The sequence below is a fragment of the Acanthochromis polyacanthus genome, chromosome 1 (assembly GCF_021347895.1).
Source record: "Acanthochromis polyacanthus isolate Apoly-LR-REF ecotype Palm Island chromosome 1, KAUST_Apoly_ChrSc, whole genome shotgun sequence".
Classification (NCBI taxonomy): domain Eukaryota; kingdom Metazoa; phylum Chordata; class Actinopteri; family Pomacentridae; genus Acanthochromis; species Acanthochromis polyacanthus.
In genome coordinates this window covers 16,166,890-16,190,171 of record NC_067113.1, presented here as the reverse complement: position 1 = coordinate 16,190,171, position 23,282 = coordinate 16,166,890, and the positions used below count along the sequence as shown (strand labels likewise).

At 42.9% G+C, this 23,282-nt stretch overlaps 1 protein-coding gene across 1 annotated transcript; it reads right to left on the bottom strand.

Moving 5' to 3' along the window:
- Window positions 1–1,501: 1,501 nt before the first annotated feature.
- Window positions 1,502–21,982, bottom strand: LOC110952133 (coiled-coil domain-containing protein 9B). Its single transcript, XM_022195515.2, is given in 15 exon segments — window positions 1,502–4,388; window positions 4,752–4,834; window positions 4,911–4,985; window positions 4,988–5,471; window positions 5,562–5,592; window positions 6,478–6,574; window positions 6,658–6,708; window positions 6,806–6,855; window positions 9,206–9,384; window positions 10,991–11,053; window positions 13,266–13,415; window positions 15,934–16,089; window positions 16,229–16,333; window positions 16,428–16,535; window positions 21,674–21,982. Coding segments are annotated over 15 exon segments (1,671 nt in total). The 5' UTR covers window positions 21,686–21,982; the 3' UTR covers window positions 1,502–4,361.
- Between the last annotated feature and the right edge of the window lie 1,300 nt (window positions 21,983–23,282).

Sequence of the window (23,282 nt, the reverse complement as noted above, 5' to 3'; positions counted from 1 at the left end):
CAAGTAAACATAAAGCTGGAGCCAGCAGCCTGACAGCTAAACTTGGCACAAAGATTGAGAAGAGGGAAACATCTAGTCTTGTTCTGCTCAGAGGAAACAAATACCAGCATCTCTAAAGCTCTCTGATTAAAATATTATGTTCTGGTTGCTTAATTTGCACAAAAGATTGTGGTTTATTTTGGGCACTTCTTGAAACCAGCAGAGACTGTAAGAAGTTACAGTAGAATAGTTCAGCATTTAAACCCTATAAAACCACAGTATGCTGTTTTTACATTTCAGCTTTTGTCGATTGTAATCATTAGCAATATTTAATTTTGTCAGTTTTTACAGGCTCTTAATGCAGAGCTGAACCAACAGGCTGCTGGTTAAAGCATTATATTGACTGAACAGATAGAAAAGTTTTACTGATGCTTCTGTGTGTCCCAAAATGTAGAACTATTGCTTTAACCCCAATACTAACCCCGAGCATCAACACAGCCCGGTTTAGTGATGGTATTTTTGGAGCATGGACTTGAAAGACGGCTATTGTCAGAGACAACTTTTCTCGAAGCCACAAATTTCAAACCCAGCCCCAAAACAAAAGGCTGTTGTTGCACACAGAAACTGGCTCCTGTGTGATCTACGATGACAGGCCCCAGCACCACCTTCCTTTAAAGCTGCTTTGACCAAACATTCAGCTTCTTTTTATATATATTTGATCTTTTCCTCATGAAAGCAAGCTTCTGAAGCTTCTCTCCACTGCAGAGAGCAGCTGACATAATCCTACACTGCACTTCAATCCTCTAACAGCCTACAGGACTTATTTCCATAATATCAACACCCCCACTGTAGTGTACTAGTGTGTCAAGCCCTTCAAACTATTAGTTAGCTTAGTACCAAAGTGAACCAGGAGTGTTCAAATAATGGGTTTCATAATATCCTGTGCAAGGATAAAAAAAAAAAGCTGGATTTAATTGAGTGAAGCACTTCAGTGCAATTTGATGGAGCTACTGCTACACAACGTACAGCAGGTACGAGCCCCAGAGTCTCAGTGGCAGAAGGCTGCTATGGAGATAGCCTTGGGAGGAGATAATTAAAATAGTAGCACCTATGGGAGGTCCCACCAGCAGGGCTCAGAGAGCCGTCTCCACTGTAACAGCCCTGCAGAGAGCTCATCTGAAATTAATCAAACCCAACACAGAGACAGACTGTGGACTGAGGTCAGACTTAATGGACTGTTGATGCTGCCACATTCTCTGCCCTGTTCCTCTCACTCGCTTTGTTCTTTTCTCTTAAGATATAAAAAACTGTAGAGAATGACTGTGCCTGCTTTGTTCTCACAGGTGCATCAGTAAGTGAGGGGCAGAGGAGACAAAGGGTGACAGTCAGCAGGCAATCTGAGGGAGGATGATGGGGGGATGTCATCTTTGTTGACCAAAAAGCATTCACCCCCACTAACCTGCCAGACACCCTCTATGTGCATATTGGTTAGTGGTGTTGGACAAATCATCAACGCCAGTCATTAGAGAGTCTGAAATACAGAAAAACTTTATTGATGTTCGGTACACCTCCTTCAAAACTGCTCTACAGTAAATGAAGCCATGTTGCACACAGATTCAAATTAGCGTGAGCACTCTGAACAGCAAAAAGCTGGGATCACACACTCGTGCACATACACACACAAGTGTTCCTTCCTTATGAGTGTATGTGAACACACGAAGGACAGTGGTACACACCCAGCGAGACATTCACAACCACCTCTTCAATTTGTACTTTAAAGAAGGTGATCATGCAGATGTCTAACAGCTAAACAAACAAGTACTAAACAAGGACATGTAACATACAATGTCTCAATGATTGTAGGTCCTAAATTTCATTTTACTGAATTGAATCCCACAGGGAACTTTACATACGTCAGAGGTAATCGATGATCTGTTTTTCAAACAGATGTTTCCTTCAGTCATTCAAAATCCACATATAATACAGAATAAGGCCCCTACTCATACGATTTTCTCTCATTGGATGGATTGGCTTCAAACATCAGGTTTGCCGCTTGGTTCTCCCAGTGTGCTTCCACTAGTTTCCTGATTATTTGTATTTTATGTAACCACAGTTGAAGCTGACAGAGCCCTGCAGCTCAGAGCATGTCCACTATGTTCTCTACTACTGGTTACATAACTGTTTACTATACTGTAGCATTGACGAAAGCCAAAAACGTCTTTGAGGACAGAGCTCTTCTAGTAAGGCGTATTATCATAGTCGTCACTTGATACCAAAAATAAAATATCAGAGGCAATAAATAAAAACAAAACCATACATGGCACAGAGAAACACAGACATCGTTTTAAAATAGTTTTAGAATTGCAAACTCATTCCAGGTAACATTCGGTTGTCCACACGGAGAGGCAAATAAATAAAAGAAATGAGGCTTCACTGTCAGCACAGTACATGTAACAGTTATGATACAAACCATGACATTAAGGTACACCTTCAGTTTTTGAAGAAGCCAATATGCAAGGCACAACAACTGGCTAAGTTCTTAATCAAGGGAAGCTGTCTCAAAAATATTAGCTGTCCTTAATGATAATGCAGAACAAATGAAAAACACCAACAAGGAAGTACAGCTGAATCCCAGTAAACTAAAAGCTGAAGTCTCATCGACCTGGATGGTTGGTAGTAGGTCCTACAGAGGTTAAAAAACCCAACAGAAAATTTGATTCTGTATCAGGACTCATCACTGCTTAAAACAGCATGAGCAAACAAATTAAAATATATATATTTTACCTACCAGATTGTCTTTTGATTCACCAGCTTGACTTTCATGTCTTAAATTTGTAAAATTACAGAGACAAAATAGTAATTCATATTAAGCATCCAAAACATCATCAACATAAGGAGTCAAAGGGAGACCAGATAACTGGGATTCAGCTGTCAAACTGTGCTGACCTTAAGAGCACAACAGCAGTGTGTCCAGATATTAGTTTTATGGTGTTATTGATCATGTGTGAGGATGTCTCTCTGAACAGCAGGATTTTGTATTATTAAAGGGGCACTCCACTGAGTTACACAATGTACATATTGCAACTAATAGGGCTTGAAATGCAATCTCCCATTGATGTCTATTCAGGATTTATTCAGTCCTGAATAGACATCTGTGGATAATCCCATAATACCATGGATGGTGATTGTATGACACATGTCCCACCCTCCATCCAAAAAGCCAAGCGCCTGCTTTATAACAGCTGAACTAAATAACAAGCTAATTGCATTGCTGTAGTGACACAAACAAAGTGTAGCTGATGTATAACCTGTGGATAAACCTTTTCAAACTGTATTTTGTGTCACTAAACACTTACTAATCAGGTTCAGTTGCAGCTTTGATGTCTCAGTGACCATTAACCCTATAGTTATGGTTCTGCTGAGACTTGCTAGTGAGGCCTTTAAAGAAAACCACTTCTTCATTAAACCTTTTCTGCCTGGTAAACACCACATCCCAGGTTTTCTGTTGTAAATCTATAATGTCCAGATTCAGATGACCTTGATTACATCAGTATGAGAACATCTCAGTTGCTTTAACAGACTTGATGAAGCTCCTTTAGAGCCACAGAAGACACAATACAGCAGCATTAATCATCAGGAGTAAACTCATAAGACCTTCACATGTAAAATCAGTGGAGTGCCTCGTTAAGGTACTTGAAAACAGAAAACATTTATGTCAGTAGTAACATTTTGAAAACTTTGGAAACAGTGTCCTGGTCGTTAGCCAAAGACAGTAAGTTCCAAATGTGCGTTTTAGCAAGGTATTGGTTTCTTATTTGTGAAAGGCCATTGACTGATGCTGGAAGCGGTTAATAAATAACATCTACTCACACAGTTTAGAGTGTAGAAACACAGACTCTGCTGCAGGTCTATAGCTATTGTATTGTCATATAATACAGACTTTATTCACTTATTCAAAAAACCTCTAAGGCAGAATCAGGCACTAGAAAATTTGACTGTGGCTTAGTTTATTGTCAAGGGCTACCTAAGTGAAAGGGTAAGCCTCCTGATATGTACCTTGAAATTTTCATACAAATGTAAACATTCAATGATATTGCACTCAAGCAGCATACTAACATATTCAAGGATGTGTCAGTACACAGACTTTTATACTCATAAAGTGCTTGGATGTAAAAAATATTTGAGCGGGGAAATGTCCAGAAACACTTCTCGCCATTCCTATGTCAAATTGGAGCTAAAATTTCAGCAGGTGGGAAACGCCACAGCAAAAATGAAACCATGGTTTTTGCTCGTAAGCGGGGTAACTCAAAGGAGCTACCTGAAGCGAGATAATGCATCCAAATGCTGTGTTTTGGTTTAAGTATTTACATCCCAAAAAAATGTCAAACAATCTTCCCATGCTCTCTTGCCTGCAGAAAAAGATGACAGAAAAACAAATATTATTAGTGAAAAGTGTGACTTCTTTTCAGTAATTTATACATTTCATGAGCACCCCTTCTCCATATGAATGACTGAAGTATGCGGTTATACAGCGCATCATCTGTTCCAGTGATGAGGAGATGAAGAGGCATTCTCTCATGAGACTATTTATCCTGCACTCCACCAGGCCTCAGAGGAGATGAACATACTTGAATCAAAATTGGATAACACAGCTGCAGTGTAGATATACTGCATATCTCTCTTCATCTATTTACCTACTCATCCATTTGCACCTTCCCTGCATCAGTCCATTCACACCTCTACTGACTGACTCCCATCCCTCTTATACTGACCTTGTCGCTGCTGGTGGAGTGTGTTGGGTGTGTTTCTCCCGACTCCAGGCTCAGGACAGACAGACCGGAGTCTATTAGTTCCTCTATGAAATGAAAACCAGCGTGAGTTTACTCATATTCCATCCAAATGTCAGAGAAGTCACCAAAGCTGCTGCATACCTGTGTTTGTGTTGCTGATGTTGCACTTGGTAAGCTCCACAGGCTGGACAGAGCTCTCATGTAGAGAGGCACAGGCTTTTCAGCAGGAGGGGAGCTGGGAGCTGCGGGGGGGTTGCTGTCTTTTTTAGTGCATTCAGTCTCAACAGGAGGAGCAGATGGACCACCGCCTTTATCCTGAGGACTGCCATCATCCTGCTTGGCACTTTCAAGAGCCTGTTCTTCATGCTTGATCTTTTTAGGTGAGTAAGCTTTTAAAGAGCTCGGACTTCTGGATTCTGAGTCTTGAGAGCCGGCGGTTTGCCTTGCGTGAGCGCCTTGGATGAGTTCCTCCGAGAAGCGCACTTTCTTCTCCGAACCCCGAGGGGACGAGGCCTCGGACTTCCCCTGAGTGGGGGTGTCCTCTCTCAAGCTAGCAGCTGACACTCTGCTCGCTTCCTCGGGCGGCGAGTCTGGGCTGGGTGAGAGCTTCGTTTTAGCGTCCTGATCTTTCAGATCCTCCACATCGGCATCTGTGAGGGCGTCGAGTTCCTCAAGGAATTCCTCCAGCGTTGTGTCAGAAGTCTAAGAGGATGAGATTACAACAGCCTTATCGGGCGTCTTTTTCTAAAGTGTGCAGTTTGTATATACACTCACACAGGTTCCACCTCTCACCTGTGGGTTCTCTCCATCATTTGCCTGCCATCTGAAAAACACAGACTTCTGTCAAAAGATTATCAGTAATATGCAAAAGTAATCGACTGTAAATCTGTTTTTCTTTTGCCAGTTACAATGTGCTGTAACACTGCATAATCAAGTACTGCAAGAGAAAGAATGAGCAAGGCAGCGATAGACGGCTGTAGTTTGTTTCATTTGCTTCTCATTCACACAGATGCTCACACACCAGTAGCCACCACACAAGGTGATAGTCAGACCACTGGGGGCAATTTGAGGCTCAGTTTTCTTGCCCAGGGACACTCTGACATAAGGTGTAGCTGTGATTAGACACAGTGGCTCAATCTGCAGCATCACAGGTCTCAGGTGTTATCGCTTTAGTGGCCTGTGGGTTTTTGTCTCACCCCTTCGAATCTGTTGCCAACTGTGATCGCAGAAACAAGAATCTCTAGAAACACCTGAGTGCTGTTTGACTGAGTCCCCTGGCCCTTAGCTACCTCCAGTCCCCGACACATACAGAAAATCATCTGTCACATTACACTTTCACATTGGAGGTGTAAAGTCCCTCACTTCCAGGTCTTGCAGCTTTCTGAGATTAAGAGCAACACCTCTGTGACAGCATCCAGTAGGAGGAGAAGAGCTGAACGCAGTGTTGGGATGTGCGTGAGGCCTTCTGGGTTATTTAGTCAGCTGCATTGACTCTCATGACATCCAGGGGAATTTGTACATTAGGGCACAGTGCAGGAAAACAACACGCATTCCCACATCCGTTTTATGAATTGCATTAGTCGTGGCGATTTCTCTTATAACAATGAAGTGCTGCAGTGGTGAGAGACATCCCAGTGATGGAATCAACTTTAACATCAGGCTGTTGTGTGAAAGTCCCAAAAGCAGATGATGTTCAGCTGTTACTGACCTCCTGGCCCTCCCAGTCAGGCGGTCTTTGCCTTTTGCTTTGCTGCTCATCACCAGCACGTTTTTAGCTCCCTTGTCTTTGCCTCGCTTGTCATGACCTAGGACAAAGAACACTAAAGTAAAAGGCTTTCTCAGCTGTGGGAATATTTTAAAGGAATCAAATAAATAATGAGCAGGATACCTCTTGAATCACCGCCTGACCTGGGTTGTCCTCTTCTTGCATTTCTGCCACCTAGAAGAATGAAATCCATCTTTTTATCATCGTGTATTGATGCAAAAAAAAAAAAAAAAATCACCTCCTCATGTTCTCAGTTTAGTCTGTGTCTCACCTCTGCTGGAAGGACCCCAGTCTCTGTCAGCGAGGGATTTGTCTGAAAACCTAAAGCAGAGACTCTGTTTAGACAGGAAACAAAAGCCAACTGCAAGCAGTGTCTTTGTCAGTTTCAAAATAATTCATCACTTCCAGCTTTGTATCTACAGTCCACCCCATAAACAGGCGCTGCAGACATTTCCTGATTATGACTGAACATTTATTACGGGTAGAATTTGAGATTTCGCAGAACCAATAAGAGGATTTGCTCCATGAGTCACACCCCTACGTTTTACATCCACTGAAACCATGTAAATTGTCGAATCAAAAACACATTTCCTCATCTGTTCTTACTCGAGGGCCTTGTTTAAGCGTCGCCAAATAAGGCAAGGCATTCCATCCCTTATCCCGGGCTAAAAATAACCTCGCCTCCCATGTCCCTTTACATTTTGATGCTTCCTTAAACAGCACATTAATTTACTCTGCAACTTGGTCACTATTTGTACTGCAGCTCGGTTTGTTTGAAATCTAACAAACACTTCAAATTAATGGGTTGTTTCTTTTTTTCCCTGCAGCCAGTTTGGGCCGCTATTGTGTGATTTCACAAAGCAGTAGGATAGCAGACGGTGCAGCTCATAGGTTCATTTCAAAACAAGAGAATGATGTGATCAAATGGAATCTTTTAAGTTTAGGCATACACTAAACTAATTATGGCAACGTAATATTACATACTGTTTATAAACTGATGCTATTTGCATGAAAAGTAATTATTTGGCGATGCTAACATTGTGCAGCATCCTGTCATTTGATGCGGATTAGTCTTGTGACGGTGTGGTGGAACATGCAGTCCAGATAGCTCATCTAATGGATTCTTCCACTCAATAATCTAAACAGAAAGAAGCATGCTGTTCTTCAAGGTTACTTTCTCCTCTCATCATCTGCACTAAAAGTGAATTAAGACCTTCACCGATGTAAGAAGCAAAAGATGGAAAGGAAAAATTAGCAAACTTAATTATTCATTTAACTAATATGTGGGCTAATGAAGCTGGTAATTTAGCAGGAAACAACAGAATCAAGTTCTTTTTTAAGAAACGGGCTTTAAAGAAATAGTTGGTTGAACTAGTACATTGACAACTTTTTCATGTCTGCCTGCTAAATATAGAACTACAGCCAGCATTTAGTTAGCTTAGCTTAGCATAAAGGCTAGAAGGCTGGGAAGCTCACAAGTATAGCTTCATTCAATGTTGACTAGTTAACACATGTCTAGTTTGTGATCTCATCTGTTACATCCTTAAAAAAGACAACGGTGTGAAAGCATGAGTTTGTGGCCAAGAAAAATATTACCCTTAGCACCGAACTCTCCACACAGCCACAGATATTACTGTTTTTACATTTTCATTCTGTCTAAATTGAAAAAATATGAACTGAACATGTTAGCTGGTGAGCTTTAGAGGTTCTGGTATGTAAATACCATAATCACATTTCACTACTACTTCCAGTCTTTATGCTAAGCTTTGAGTGAGTTGCTTTATTGTTAAGAGTTGGCAGGAAAGCTCATTTCCAAAAATGTCAAACGATTGCTTGAAAAAAAATCAACTATAGATTTGTTTGATGTGAAGGTTAAAGACAAACAATGCGGTGTTTTATTTTATAAGAAACTGGAGAACAAAGGGGAATAAAGGCTAATAATTAGCACAGACAGCATACAAAAGATGGACGCACCCTCCAGGTCTGAAAAGTGTCTAACAGCCAGCAGGGGGGCGACTCCACTGGTTGTAAAAGAAAGTCTGATTGTATTGAAGTGTATGAGAAAATGACCCTTGTTCTAAATTGATTTACTAACTCAGTAAACATTTTCCTAACAAGTTCATGGTTTAAATCGCTAGTTTTGAGCCTCCTTCAATATATCATGATCTTCATTTGCAAAATTATGGCTCCATTTGGAGGAAAATAGGTGATAAAACAGGGTATGTTTTTTGATAAATAAGTCACTACCCCGTAGGTATGTGTTGCATCCTCATACTTTCAGTCACAACCAATCCTTTCGCTTTATGTAAAGAGTATGGCAATGGGTAAAATGCAAAACTTTAGGCTTCAGGATGGTAGTCCACAGACCAATGAGTGGCATCACAGTGGCTACATCCACCTTTTCTATGCAGTCTCTAGTGGGTATAGAAGTTAATCTATGGCCAGGAGGATAATATGGGTTTGGAAGGTGCACATGTAACAGTCATCTCTTCTTCAACCACTTCTCAGCGAAAGGGAAGATAAAATGTGAGGTTGTGCATTTGACATTCAGTTAAAAACTGTTTGAAATAGTACAAAGAGGAAATACAAAACCTAGAGGAGCAGCTGTGAGAAAACCTACTGCATTAGCAGATAAAGTGTCTTGGGAAGGCTGGGCGCTTGAAATTCTTACATGTTCTCAGTTTTGTCCATGTCCCATGCCCGTCTCCACTGGCCCTTAGCATTTTTGTGGCGCGCTACCCTTTCCCTGTCAATCTGCTCACGCTCCTTCTTCCACCGCAGATACTCCTCCTGCTCCTCCCTCGATGTGGGGATGTTGAGGTCTGTGCTTGCTTGCCGGTTCTCAGGCTCCTATGTGGGCACAAAACACTTTGGTGGATTTTAATGCACAACAACAAGAAGCTCTCTTAATGGAGCAGTGAAACATGACTAAACACCCCTCTGAGTGTCACATAACGAATCACTAATACACACCAGTCAGTGGCATCAAAACAGCTTGCCATAAATAAACAGTTTAACTACATTTCTGGTATTTTCATGCCTTCCACTTTACTTGAAATGCCAACCACTGCCTCACTGTAAATACTAATAGTTTGTTTTCCAGGAAAAGTGCAATTACAGTAACTGCAATTAAGTTATTCTCCATCATTTCCCTCTTAGCGTGTTTATTGATCACTGTGATGGGAGCAGAGAGGATTGCTCCCTAATACTAAAGGGATACAAGCTCTAACAGATCAAAAGGGACAGAGGCTGTGGGCTCATGTTACAGAGCCTTGGAGCAAAGCAGGACGACAGGTAGCACTGAGGGAAAAATCACAGAAAAGACCAGCAGCGTGTGAGTGAAAGAGCTCATCAGCTTGACAGCAGGAGGCAGGGCATGTTGCTGTCTGGAGAAAAATGTAAATTGTGCGATTTTTGAGTAACATGCAAAAAAAAAAACTCCACATGCTGCTCTACAAATAACAGTGTGAGAAACAGACACAACAGAGTGCTTGGAAGAAGCTACGGTGGGTCATGTTTTCCTCTCAGGTGTGGACCAATCACAGTGAAGTAAACATGTTGCCTTCCTGCGTACAGTTTTCGAAGAACATGGCATTTGTGCCCATCCTTGTTTTCCATCTCCTCTCCCTTCCCTCTCCTCTGGCCCTCAGAGGATGTCCGGGGCCACACGGGAAGCCACTTCTCACATGTTCCAACAGGCCGTCTCCTGCTGCCACCCCGCTAATTAGAGCTTTTCGATTTCTTGCCTCTGTGGGGCCCAGCGGGGAGGTTACCAGGGGCCCAAAGCAGGTAAGAGTGGACATTACAACGTGAATCTGGCAAGTGGAGAACACCGTGCTCTTATTCCAGAACCTCCAGCAGCTGCACAAGTTCAGGTCCAAGAGAGGTTTACAGCATATCTGTTAACCAAAACAAAGCCAAGTGACTTTCATCCCTTATGCAACACCTTAAAAAAACACTGTGCGGTATTTCCTTGAGCGCTGACTGGGGCCCAGACTGCAGAGCAGGCAAGGTACGGAGAGCCAGGGAGGCATGAACAGCATCAGTTGTCAGGTGGCGTATTTGCCCGGCCTTTGAAGCCCGTTCTCCCTGCCTCCCCAGTCGGCCTGTTTATCGCACGCCTGATCTGTGAGACAGCTTTGAGCTACTCCAGCAACGTTAACACACAAGCCAGCAGGAGGCAGATGGGGACAAGCACTAGAGAAGAGGGGTGTGCATGGCAACGTGTTGTGCTGTCTGTGTGTGTCTGTTTATGATGAGGGTAGTCGCATTTGCATTTCTCTGTGCTTTTGTGGCGCTGTCATATGGGAGCCTTGTATTCCAATTTGTATTCTTTCCTGGGAACCATATGGTAATTATGAGCTCAAGCCCTCAAAACTCGTGGGTTTTCTCGAGCTGATGTTTTAGAGATGGAGTAAAAGTATGTAAATGTTGATAGCAGTGCACGTCTGTTTACCTGGCATTGTTCTGACGCTCTGTGATGCTCCTCTGTGTGCTTCTGCCCTTGTTTAACCTCATCCTGTCAGTGTGGAGAAATTAAAAAAGATTAGCATAACAACAGAAAGAGTGAGACAGCAATTACACATGGCTGCGAAGAGTCACATTACAGCTGCCATAAATAGTAAAGAGAAACTCAAGTGAAGGCACAGACTCATTTGGATTTAAAAACCTACACTGCCTCCAAGTGGTTTTAAAATGTAACAGCGTGACTTGACACAAGAACCTCAATCAGAATCATCCACTCTGCTCGGGGGTCATCAGAGCAGCTGGCAGTATGCAGGGAGCTAAACATGGAAACTACCCGGTGATTTGGAAAATCAAACTCATCTTATTGCAGGTAGAGAACTGTGTGTGTGAACTCTGCTTCTGGTGTTTCTCTGATGGCAAAGATGCGCTCCGGTGAACACAGAGGATGAGTCATGTTACGCTTGAAGAGCCGAGGGGGTAAAAGAAGATAAACAGTGGACAAAGCGGTGTAGCGGTGCACCTACGGGCCCTGACGCCCACATTCCTGCTCACACGCCCACACCTAGATGTAGCGTAGCACATGCACAAACACAAAAAGACCCCTGACCACCTCCTTCTCTCTTTTCTTCTGTCTCCTCACACTCCTTCCTCTCCCTCTCTGACTCTTTCCTGGAACCTTGCCAGGCCCGTCTCTTTGGCAGCATAATGAGCCTTTTCAGAGTGAGAAGGCAGTTGAATGTTAATTAGATCAAATCGGCCTTTTCAGGATGGTGGGAATAGGGAAACAATCGTGCCAGAGGAGTGTAGACCACTTAAAGTTTCAGAGGGGAGAAACGGAGGCTGGAAACAGACGGTGGGTTGCCAGTAGTCTCTCCCCCTTTTGTTCCCCTCACTCCCTCTACATTTCCTTACTCCCGTCTTTTCTCTCCCTCATGAGTGTGAACAGACAGTCTAGTCACGTGGTGCTTCCAGGCATTACAGTCTGCCCGAGACACTGCCTGATTACCGCACCCCTCTCACGCAGTCATTCTTTATTTCTAGGGTGTCTCTCACTCCTGCACACTCATTAGAGAAATATTTCAGAGGCAGGGCAAAGCGGTAGCAATGTGCAGTTTGCCATGGATCTGTTCTACACAAACATTTTCCTAGCACTTGTCGGATAGATCCATGACAGGTTCTCCTCCAGTATCACCCTTTTGCAGCACTCTCACCCGCTGCCTCTCGGAAACTGTGTTAAACGATACTGGTTATGTAAACAGCGACCATGTGGAAACCAGGTCTCTGGGATTCACAGATGACTGGTGCACTGGAGCGCTGGCGACTGTTCAAGTGCTGATTCAGTCCACATGATAAATAAAGGGGGACAGACCTAGTGGGCCATAAATAAAGGCAAGAGAACAGTGTGTTCATCCCATAGATTTAGTGCACATTAACTCTGACGGCACAGCGAGCAGCACTCGGCCAATCAGATGCAAACATATGTATACATATTTAGACTGAGCCTCGACCGCTGCTGCTGCTTCTGTTTTTTGCGACCCCTCCTACGACCAGACTGTGACTGACTTCACAGTGGTGAGGATCAGCTGCCTGTGCATCAGCTTATTGATTGAGCGGCTTGTGTTTGTGTGTGTGTTGTCTGTGGCTTCAGATTGAGGCAGAGCAGCTGTTCCAGAGTTTCTGCATACCCGGGGGGCCTAAGGTCAGTGACAGTGTGGCATTTCACAGCCCAGCCAGGGGTACTGCATGTGCACATGTGTCTCTGCCCGTCTGTGTTAAATATGGGCTCTCAAGTAAACCACAGCATGCAGTGAAGTTAGCGGTGCCAAATGAGATATCAAGTCTCTTTAGAATGTAAATAAATATATTGAAAGACCTTTCTTTACAGCCTGTTTCACATAAATAGAGGTCTTTACAACCAGAGGGTGATCACTTCTTTTGGTGCTAAAAATACAATAAAAGCTCATCGGAGGGAGATTACAATCAGACCTACACATTTGAAAACTTGGTTCTGCTCAACCAACAGCTCTATTAGCAACCCCTCTTTTTCTCTAATCCCAGTTGGTCACAGCCCAGGTCCACCTCCCATCCACACACCATTGTGCTCCATCACTGAAGGGGACGGCCCAGCCCACATGTCTGACATCTATGTAAAACACATCGGTGCAGCACGACACAATAAACAAAGGGGTTGGAGCAGACAGGAGGGGGCCCGGCAGCTTTTCAGCACTACGATCAGTGGAGTGCTCAGTGTGTCTGAATCAGACCTGCGCTGCTGCGTCTCTCTTGGTCATGTGAGATGGCTGCTTCCCCCTCCCAGCTGACTCCACACGCCTCGCCTGTCCATCATCAGTCGGGCTCTTGACGTCTGCAGGGCCCGGCCTCTTCTCTGGCTTCTCACTCACCACCCTCTTACCCTAGAGAGACAGTTACTCATATTAGATATCATAACTGCCGCAATGGTAATAGTAATATAAGAGCTCCAGTCTTTCTTCTGTCCAAACTGTGAAGTGATAGTTTGAGGGTACCTAGAACTAATCTGTAATACCAGATCTAAAATGAGAAGGAATATCAACATTCAACACTTAAGCCTGGCACAGCCTACACAGATCATTCATATAATTTGGATTTTGACTAGTGCAAGACTTTACTTTTGTTTTCTAGTGAAATTTCTCTTTAACTAGTGGATTGCAATGGAATACGGTGCACACATTCCTGTTTCCATTAGAATAAATAATAGTCATTTTGTGATCACGACACTTCCTCTGGCACCATCCATGAGGTCAAATTTTTTGATTAGTCTAATAGAAAACTAACGACATTCCCATGAGCCTCAGGTGTTGACACATCTAGTGCTAATTAGCAAATGTTATGTTAATAGACTCAAGTAAGACGCTGAGGATAATAAATGTTATGTGTGCTTAAACAGCTGGACGTTGGCGATATCACTGTGAGCAGGGTAGTGTGCTGACATTTGCTCAAAACGTGATTTTTTTTTTTTTGCAAGCGGCAACCTTCAGGGCTAAACAAAGCCTGTGAAGTGCCAAAAACTGCAGTTCCTTGAATGGCCACTTGAGGCTGGCTCCAAAAGTGAATAAATCCCCATAGACTGCCATGTTGAAATGATCATATTTACAGGTAGAAATAAACATGTTTATAACTGGGTTGAAAAAAAAAACTGCTTTGGCCCCTGTTCATGACAACTGTCTGGGGGTGCTTATTTTTACTCTGCCAAGGAAGGCAGTGGAGTTGTGTGTCGATCGGCATACGTTTGTCTGTCTGTCTGTGTGCGACATTAGTCAAAAACAGACTAACAGATTTGGGTGAAATTTTCAGGGAAGGTCAGAAATGACACAAGGACCAACTGATTAGATTTTGATGTGGCTTATAGTCTGGATCCACAGATTCGTTAAAGATTTCTGTATCATTGCGAAATAGTGGCATGACGTCATTGTAACTATGACAAGAAGTGAACACTACATCAGCTGCCTGCTGACGATCACATGATTGCGATCAGAAATGATACAAGGAACACTTTATTAAACTGTGGGAGTGTTTCAGAGTCACATCAATTTCCGCCGCCCCCTACGTATTTATGTGACGCGATTCGGTATCTGTACATGATGTATACATGCAAAACACATACCTGTGCTCAGCTCAAGATCATTTTGTTTGTGGGTACATGTATATTAAATTGTCACATTCTATAGTGCCATAATTTGTGATCATCAATAGCTAATCAACAAATGCTGCATTTCTGGCAATGCCATATGGGGGAATGAACAGCCTTGGTGGAGTACTGCGCTCTGAGTGCTTTTCTTGTTCTATAACTCACATATTTAAATTATATTAAAGTTCTGCATAATTGAGGCCTCTTTGAGTGACAGCTGGGTGCAGTCATAGGACAGCATATTTTAGCAGCAGTTATGATATTTTATTTCCTAATTATCATGACAATTTACATTCATCAGTTCATTTGCCAGTAAACCAGTGCCATTAAAAACTCATCCGTCAATACTTTAATGAACTTAGGTTAATGTTTAGTGAACTTAGGTTTACAGTCTGGGTATAAGTTTTTAATACTGATCTTGTAATTCTTACTGTAGAAGTCTTTCTCCTAAGACATGTTTCCATTAGTTGTTGAGCAAATTTGGAATGAATTTTTAAAATTAATTTACAGTATTTTTTTTTTTAAAGAAAATGCGAATCAGGCTTGTTTCCACTTTGGAGTAAAAGAACTCAGCTGCATAATATCATCAGAAGTAGAGGTTACATCATGCATGGCTGGAATAGAAGAAGTAGTAGAAGAAGCCAGAAACAAAGCCAGTTGCTTGCCAACTGCTAAAACATTCAGGAGAAAAATGGAGATAAGTCCTCAGTAATTATTTTTGTGCATGTTTCATGCTGTCCAGAGGCAAAGACAACAGAGCATGTGGAAACAGCTGATCAGAATGAATTTCACAAAAAATGTTTATATATATACACATATACATACCGTGTATATATATATATATATATATATATATATATATATGTATGCACAAAAATATAGTATGCACAGCTGTAGTGAAATAACATCTCTCATTATACATTCAGTTCTAGTAAGTAATTTATATTATACAATTTCAGTTCTGTATCCTCAAATTTTGCTTGTGGTCTCACCTACCCAAGCATTTTTTGGCAGCTGTCTTGCATACCCATCACACCTAGGTGCGTCCACTTTTTGTTTTTTACTAATTGTAATCATTTTCAGTAAAGGGCTACTTGTTCTCAACCTACAGTTTGCTAGTTGGATGAGCATGGCTTTACTTTTGAGTTGCACTTGATTTGTATGAAGAAGTGCTTTTATGTTATTCTTCTATTCATTTCAATAAAGCTACAGCAATTTTTTTGGCTTTTCAATTTTTCTGAAAAATGCCACTGCAGTGAATTCACCTTTTTTCCAGCCATGGTGATCATCAGCTGCTTTCTGTGGCCTCGTCCTGCCCCCTGTGGAGGGTCGTCTCCCCCTCTGTCGGGCCCACCCTCCTGCTGTCCTTTCCCAGCTGGTGAGCCGCTGCTGAAAGGCTTCGTCACCACCACACGACTGTCCTGCTCCCAAAGAGACAGAACACCACTTTCTAAAATATTTATATAGTTACCAGCTATGCTTCCCCAAAACACAACGTCCGTCAGCTGTAATGGCACCGCTGCGAGGCGACAGTTATAGTAGCTTTCTGTGGACACTCACACTGGTGGACTTGCTGATTGTGATGGTAAGATCATCAGCTTTGCCCTTTCGGCTCTGCAGCGCCATCCCTTCCTCTTCTGCCCTTTTCTTGTCCTCTTCCACCTCCTAAATGCAATGAAAACAGTAAACGAATAACATGGATGCCTGCAAGAGCTGCGGGCTGGAAATCACAGCAGCTCCTCAGCCTGCGATCGCTCACCTTGTACCTCTTCATGAGGGCTTCGTTTTTCCTGCGGAGAGCCTCGATCTTCTTGTCCAGCTCCAGGTCCCTTTCATGATCCCTCTTGGGCATCATGTCACTGGAGGTCTGGAAGGAAACACATCAGTTAACTATCACAACAATTAAAGCACATTTACATTTCATCAGGTCTCATATAGGCATTCTAAATTAGTGCTTTTGGACTTTTGTACCTTGAGTTTAGGTATTATAATCTCACAAAAACATTATTAATGTGCTACTTGTTTCAATAACTTGTCTGGAAAAATGTGATTATTATTCACCATTGCTATATCATTACTGCATTATATCAAGAAAGTTTAAATGGTTGTATTTATATAGCGCTTTTATCTAAAGCGCTTTACATGATATGTCACATTAACCCATTCACACACTGATGGCGGAAGCTGCCATGCAAGGCGCTAACCACAACCTACCAGGAGCAATTAGGGATTAGGTGTCTTGCTCAGGGACACCTCGACAGGAGCACGACGGGCCGAGGATCGAACCGGCAACCTTTCAGTTACAAGACGGCCACTCTACCCACTGAGCCATGCCGCCCCCGAGTAGTTTAAAAAATTATTAACTATTGATGCAAACTGTCTTGTTCTTATCTGTTGCCTCTGATGACAGTTTAAGGTGTAGCCAAATGCTGTGACAGTAGCTGGCTAGATAGTTGCTGTTTTTCTTTATTTTCCTGCTTTAGGAAGGATGCAAAGTGCCATTAACGTGCCACAACCTATTATGAGTGTCAACAAGATAGATACTGGCACAGGATTATTTACAAGAGAATCACGTGTATTTAAAAAAAATATCAATATTTTCATTTCAAAATATCATGTATTAATCACAGTGGGTTGGGAGTTTCCATTTTTGCCTTCCAGTCAGAAGATCCTCAGTTCGCGACCCGGCCTTTCCGAGGCGTTTCTGCATGGAGTTTGAATGTTCTCCCTGTGTATGTGTGGGTTTTCTCTGGGTCCTCTGGTTTCATCCCACAGTCCAAAAACATGCTCAGGTTAACTGGTAACTCTAAAATGTCCATAGGAGTGAATGCAAGTGTGATTGTTTGTCTCTCTATGTAGCCCTGTGATAGAGTGTCCCCTGCCTTCACCCCAAGTCAGCTGGGATAGACTCCAGCCCCTCCGCGACCCTAGTGAGGATTAAGCGATGTATAGGAAATGAATGGATGGATGTAATCAGATGATTCCATGCGATACAAATTATGACCCAACTCAGCAGTTCTCAGCTGTTCAGAGTATTTTAGCCTCTTCCCAGCTTATGGCTTTGGATTTCTGGCCCACAAACTTACTGTTCACTCTCCGAATGGAAAAGAGCATGCCAAATCAACAGACAGTGGTATAAACATAACCCTAAAGCCATGATGGCCAAAAAAAAGCCTGAAAAAAGCTGTTGCAGCTTTCCAGTAGGCTACCAGTGATGGCGCACCATTTGGGAGAACCATATGCATGGTCTGATTCTGAAGCCTGTTCTTCTAGTGGAGGCATTACGTGCATTTGGGTGCAAACATGTAAAAAGTCCTGTTAGGAATATTATTACTAGTAATATTTTGTCCACATTTACTACTACTGCACAGAGTAAGTTCATGTAACAATCAGAAAGTTTCTCTATGTTTGCACACCAGCACTGCAGTGTCAGTTTTTATTGACTGGACACGACATTTACACTTGGACAAAGGGACAAAATACACAGAAAAAGCTGCCAAAAAATACCACTGCCTTCGTGCTTTTTATCAAACCAAACAATCAGTGAGTCAATGCATCGAGACCCTAGTGAGGATTAAGCGGTGTATAGATAATGGATTATTTTCATCAGCACCGTATATTGTAACACCTCTACTAAGCACACATTTTCACAGTAAATGCCTTCTATTTCTGGGTATATTGTGACATCAACCACAAATTGATAAAAAAAAATAACCATAAAACATAAAGTTACAACAATATAAAACCTGAAGTGTGAAGTCATTAGAAATGAAGAAAAAGAGGGAGAAATATTAAGCATTTATAAAATGCAAAGATGTCCTTGTGTCACTCCATTGCATATTCTGCACAAAACACACAACACTAATACACCCTAACACCCACCACAGATGGAGCATTCATTATGAAGCTCAGTTACACAGGCAGAATGCACATGCAGAGCATCCTAAACATCCAAGTGCGGTCAGCAGAGCACACCTCACACGACAAGAGGCCCAGCACTGAAAATGTCCATGTACTCTCATGAAACAGCAGCTACATGTGTGTTAATGCTTTCTTTCAAGAGAACCTCACTTTAACAAGTTACACCGACTGCAAACATGGAAACAAGAGCTGCAGCTGAGTTGAGGAACACTCAAATCTGCTCGAAGGCTCACAGAATGGGGAAGTATCAACTATCTGCAACACAAAGATCTCATTTCCTCCCGGCCGGCAGTAACTTAATGTTCCCTCTCCGGTCTGGTCTGTGCAGAGTGAGGAAAGTGTGCTTCTTTTGAGCGGCTGTAGCACAACCTTATGTGTCAGAAGCCCGGAGGAGGAACTCTCTGCAGCACGACGGCTGGGAGAGAATGTCGCCTTCTTTAAAGCACAGGTCAGGTGCATGAGAAGTCAGAGTAGAACATGCTGCATTGATACTGCTGCACTGTAGCTTAGTTTAAGTGAAGGGGTAGACATTTTAGAAAGCACACTTAGTCACTGTCTTGTCAAAAGTCAGAAGTCTAAATATGAAGCTAAATCCACCAGCCAGTTAGCCTAGCCGTAGCTATCAGGCTGCTGAAATGTTCTGGCTACAAATGCCCCCATAAACCACATTTTAGAATTAGTCTTTTATATGTATGAAACAAAAGAATCAATTTGTGAGCTTTAAAGGTCATGGTAAATGGATTTTCTTTGCTTTGGACAGAGCCCGACCAGCTGTTTCCCTTGTTTTCAATACAGACTGCTAATAAAAGATGGACATAGCCACCATATATCACCCACTGGTTTGTGGACGACTGTTTTGAAGCCTCGAGTTTGGAATCTGGTGGTCACCATCTTGGTAGTAACTTGTCAGTCACAATCACACGCTAAAGCATCCCTTGCTTTCTTGAGCGCTTCAGCAGAATGCAAATGAACATTTCTTTTTGTTTCTTAAAGACGTTTGACCTCTCATTCACAGGGTTTCTTTGGTTCTAAATGATCGACAAGGTAATTATTCTCACCCCCAGATGCCCAAAGGTGTGAACAGTAGAACTAAGGAAACATCTTGAATAAAAGGTGGCTCGAATTCAAGAAACAAAAAAAACTCCTGTTGCCCTCCGCTGAAGCACTGAGGATTACCATAACCTGGATGACTGAGAATCCAGACATTTCCTGCTTCATTGTCCATTTTCTTCTTAATGAGACCATAATTTACTAAATGAACATGGCTCAAAATTGAACATGACCTGAAAATAGCAATTGAGAAAATAAATTAACTTGGAAAATCTTTAATGGGGAAACAAATCAAGTCAGATGTAGTTTCACTTTCTCATAGACATCTATATAATTAGGCTTCTTTTTGCAACCAGATGACTTGCCCCCTGCTGGCTGACAGAATGAATGCAGGTTTAAAGCACTACCACTTCTCAAACTTTTAGTATATGTCCATCTCTATACAGTCTATGGTTTCCAGTCTTTATGCTGATGTAGGCTAATCAGCTGCTGGGTGTAGTCTTTACATTCAACACGAAAGCAATTTTGACATTCTCATCCAAGAGCAAATAAGCATTTTTCTGAAAATACTGACCTCTTCAGAAATTTTAATGGTTTATATGAAATACCTGCACAGGACAGGTTTTTGGAGGCAGCTCCTGACTGTCATATCAGCTTAAAGACACTGAAATATATTTTTAAAAAAGTAACAGTTCTCTGGGATTCATGACAGACAGTGATGTGATTCACAAATGTGTGCCAAAACTGGAAAAAAAAAAGCATCACAGTTGTGAGTTTGTGATTTCCTCAGTCTTTGTTTTCTTATTGCGAGCCAGCACCATTTTTCTTCATATCTTCAGAAAGATGTCATTCACACACAAACAGCAGTACTTGGATAATATTCAATGAGTGACAGTCATTGTCAAAGAAGGAGCTCTGCACTCAGTCAGCTAAAGCTGGCATCATCTGTTGTTTTTCACAGCTCCAGAGAAGTGACAATAACGCTGCCAAATGGAAAAGTTGCCACTTCTGCTTGTCGCAACTGTGAAAAACATAATTCGTTTTGAAATATGCCATTCTCGGCACTCTGTATAATTCATTCTGAGGGGTCAAACCTTTTTGACAGAGACAGGAGGTAGATGTGCCAAAGTGAGTCAGTCATCCTCCACTGTTGCCCCAGCGAGGACACACGAGTCAAGGTTGCCTCTGTGTGATATTACTAGCACAGAATAATGACTCACTGCTAGCGACCACACAAAGACCATTATTTGTGACTGCAAGGAATTCTTTCATGCTTTTTCCATCGCTGCTGCTGATACGCCTGCAGAGCATGGCTGCCACTGAGATGTTTGAAATCACTTTTCGCACTCAGATCTTACCATCAGAGAGATCGGATCTCAGATCGGAGTCTGTCAGCACAGACTTGTAGTAAAATAACAACAAACCAGCAAGGACACAGCGAGCATGAGAAAAGTTTGGACTCACTCAGGGAGGCAGCAGCAGACTGGAAAGTGGTTACCTCACAGCTTCTAGTTGTCAGGGTATCCAAACACAACAGACCATGAGGACATACCACCAAGAATAGGCGCAATGGAGAGACAAGCTGCCGAATCTCAGCGAGCCCAATGGCGGAGACTGAAGGGAACGCCGGCCTCCACAAAATCAAAGTGGGGGAGACTCTAGTGTGAACCTCTGGCTTCTGCCGGCCGGTTCTGTGCTAGCGCAGCAGCACAGCTAGCATGCACACACAATCAAAGACACACAGAGACGCTGTGGGTCTGCCAGCGGACGGCACCCATGCCCGGACAGGCAGGCAAAAGGGGGGAGGAAGGGGCCTGCAGAGAGAAAGCTGCCAAGGCTTCCACCCTACCCAGCGTTCCTGCCTCCTACAGGAGCGACTGCAGGGGAGAGAAAGAGCCAGAGATACAACGCTGCATGTAGCCACAGCAAAATCTGCGACAGAGCAGGCGAGGCAGGAGAAGGGGGGAACCTTACACAGGAGAGGCAGAGAGTGCGGGATGAGAGGGGAAGGAGAGAGAGAGAGAAGGGACTCACGGGTCTTTCCATGTCAGCGGTAAGAGCTGGGTTGGGTCCAGGCGCAAGGCAGCCGAGGCGGCAGAGAGGGCTGCCTGGAGTCCACGATCATGCCTCGATTACAATGAGCCAAGTTGGGCAAGCAGCCAAGACGTCTAACAAATGCACAGAGCTCCCCTGTTAACGGATTTCACAGCACCCACCCGCTCGTCCTCCCTCTCTCTCTCTCTCTCCCTCTCTCTCCAACCCTCCTGCATAAACGCTCTCTCGCTCCCTCTGTCCCCCTGATAAAGCACTTGCTCTCTCCCCTCCTCACTTATCCTCCGCTCACAGCATGCTGGCTAAATCCTGCCACCCTCTGCACTCTGTGACATCATAACAAACAAAAATTAAAACCCCATTTGTCCTTTAGGTGTATGTGTCATCACAGGGTTTGCAGCAAATCTGCACTGTTACATCCAGTGTTTTCATGCTTAAAATGCTGGATTGGCACTGTGATAATTTGATTGTTTATCGACCCTTTTTGGGGTGAATACAGCACCATCACAGTACCGGGTTCATTCTGCCGATTACCAATACTATTTCTGACCCTGTGTTAGTGCGATTTTTTTCTCTAGCCTCTTGTTTTGGTTGGATTTGTATCTGAGTGCTCAACAAAGATAACCCCTTACTGCGTAGGTGCTGAACTAACCCAAGCTGACCCTGCGATTATTCTCTAGCTGTGTCAGTAATTTGCTCCAGCTGAATGTATTCATTTTCACAGTCTAACACTCTACGGGAGATGTTTTTGACTTTATTTTTCTATGTTAGAATTTGTACATACTCTGTATAGTTGCTCTCACATCTTTTGCACGCTGCGTTTTTTTGGACAGCTTCTGGAGCCTCATTCACATCCAAACATGCCACCGTCTACATGCAGACATCACAAATGAGATGCATGTGCTGTTTGTTCCCACTGCGCTTCCAACAGCTGCGTCTCTACGAGTTCCAGACTTCATGTTGAGAGGACTAAAGAAGCTTCCTAAAGACGGGGGGGGGGGGCATGATTTCCCACAATTCTTCATACACGGCGTGCTGCTCCTGCCACAGTCTGAGAGCTAATGACATGCAGCAAACAGGCTGCCCTGGCTGACAAATGGTACAGGCGTCTGCACAAGAGGAGCAACTGAAGTCAGTCACTCGAGACTCGGAGTCAGCGCTCTGCAATTACCAGGGAATTATGGGAACAAACACTTCGTTGAAAGTTGCGAGTTTGAGCTACAACATTTCTAGCGCGCTCGTGTCCACATATTTTACATTCTACGTGGATCAATCCTGCTAATGAGCCAAAGCTCTTTCCATAATATTCTAGCACACAAGTATTTGAGGTATTTAAAGATTAATGTAAGAAATGTTTTTTTTTTAAAAAAGAGGCTGCAAAGGCTCCTAACTTATTATATCAAAATCATTCAAGTAAATCAAGTCAGTCATTGAGTTTGCAAAAATGAACATTAGTGACCTATTAAGAAAATGTCAAGTGAAAGGAAATACTGCTGTTATGATAATTGAAGGGTCGTTGAGCTGTTTAAACAGTTTTAAGGACTTGAGGGGACTCGTGCATGAGGTCAGTGACATTGTCAGGCTGTCCGAG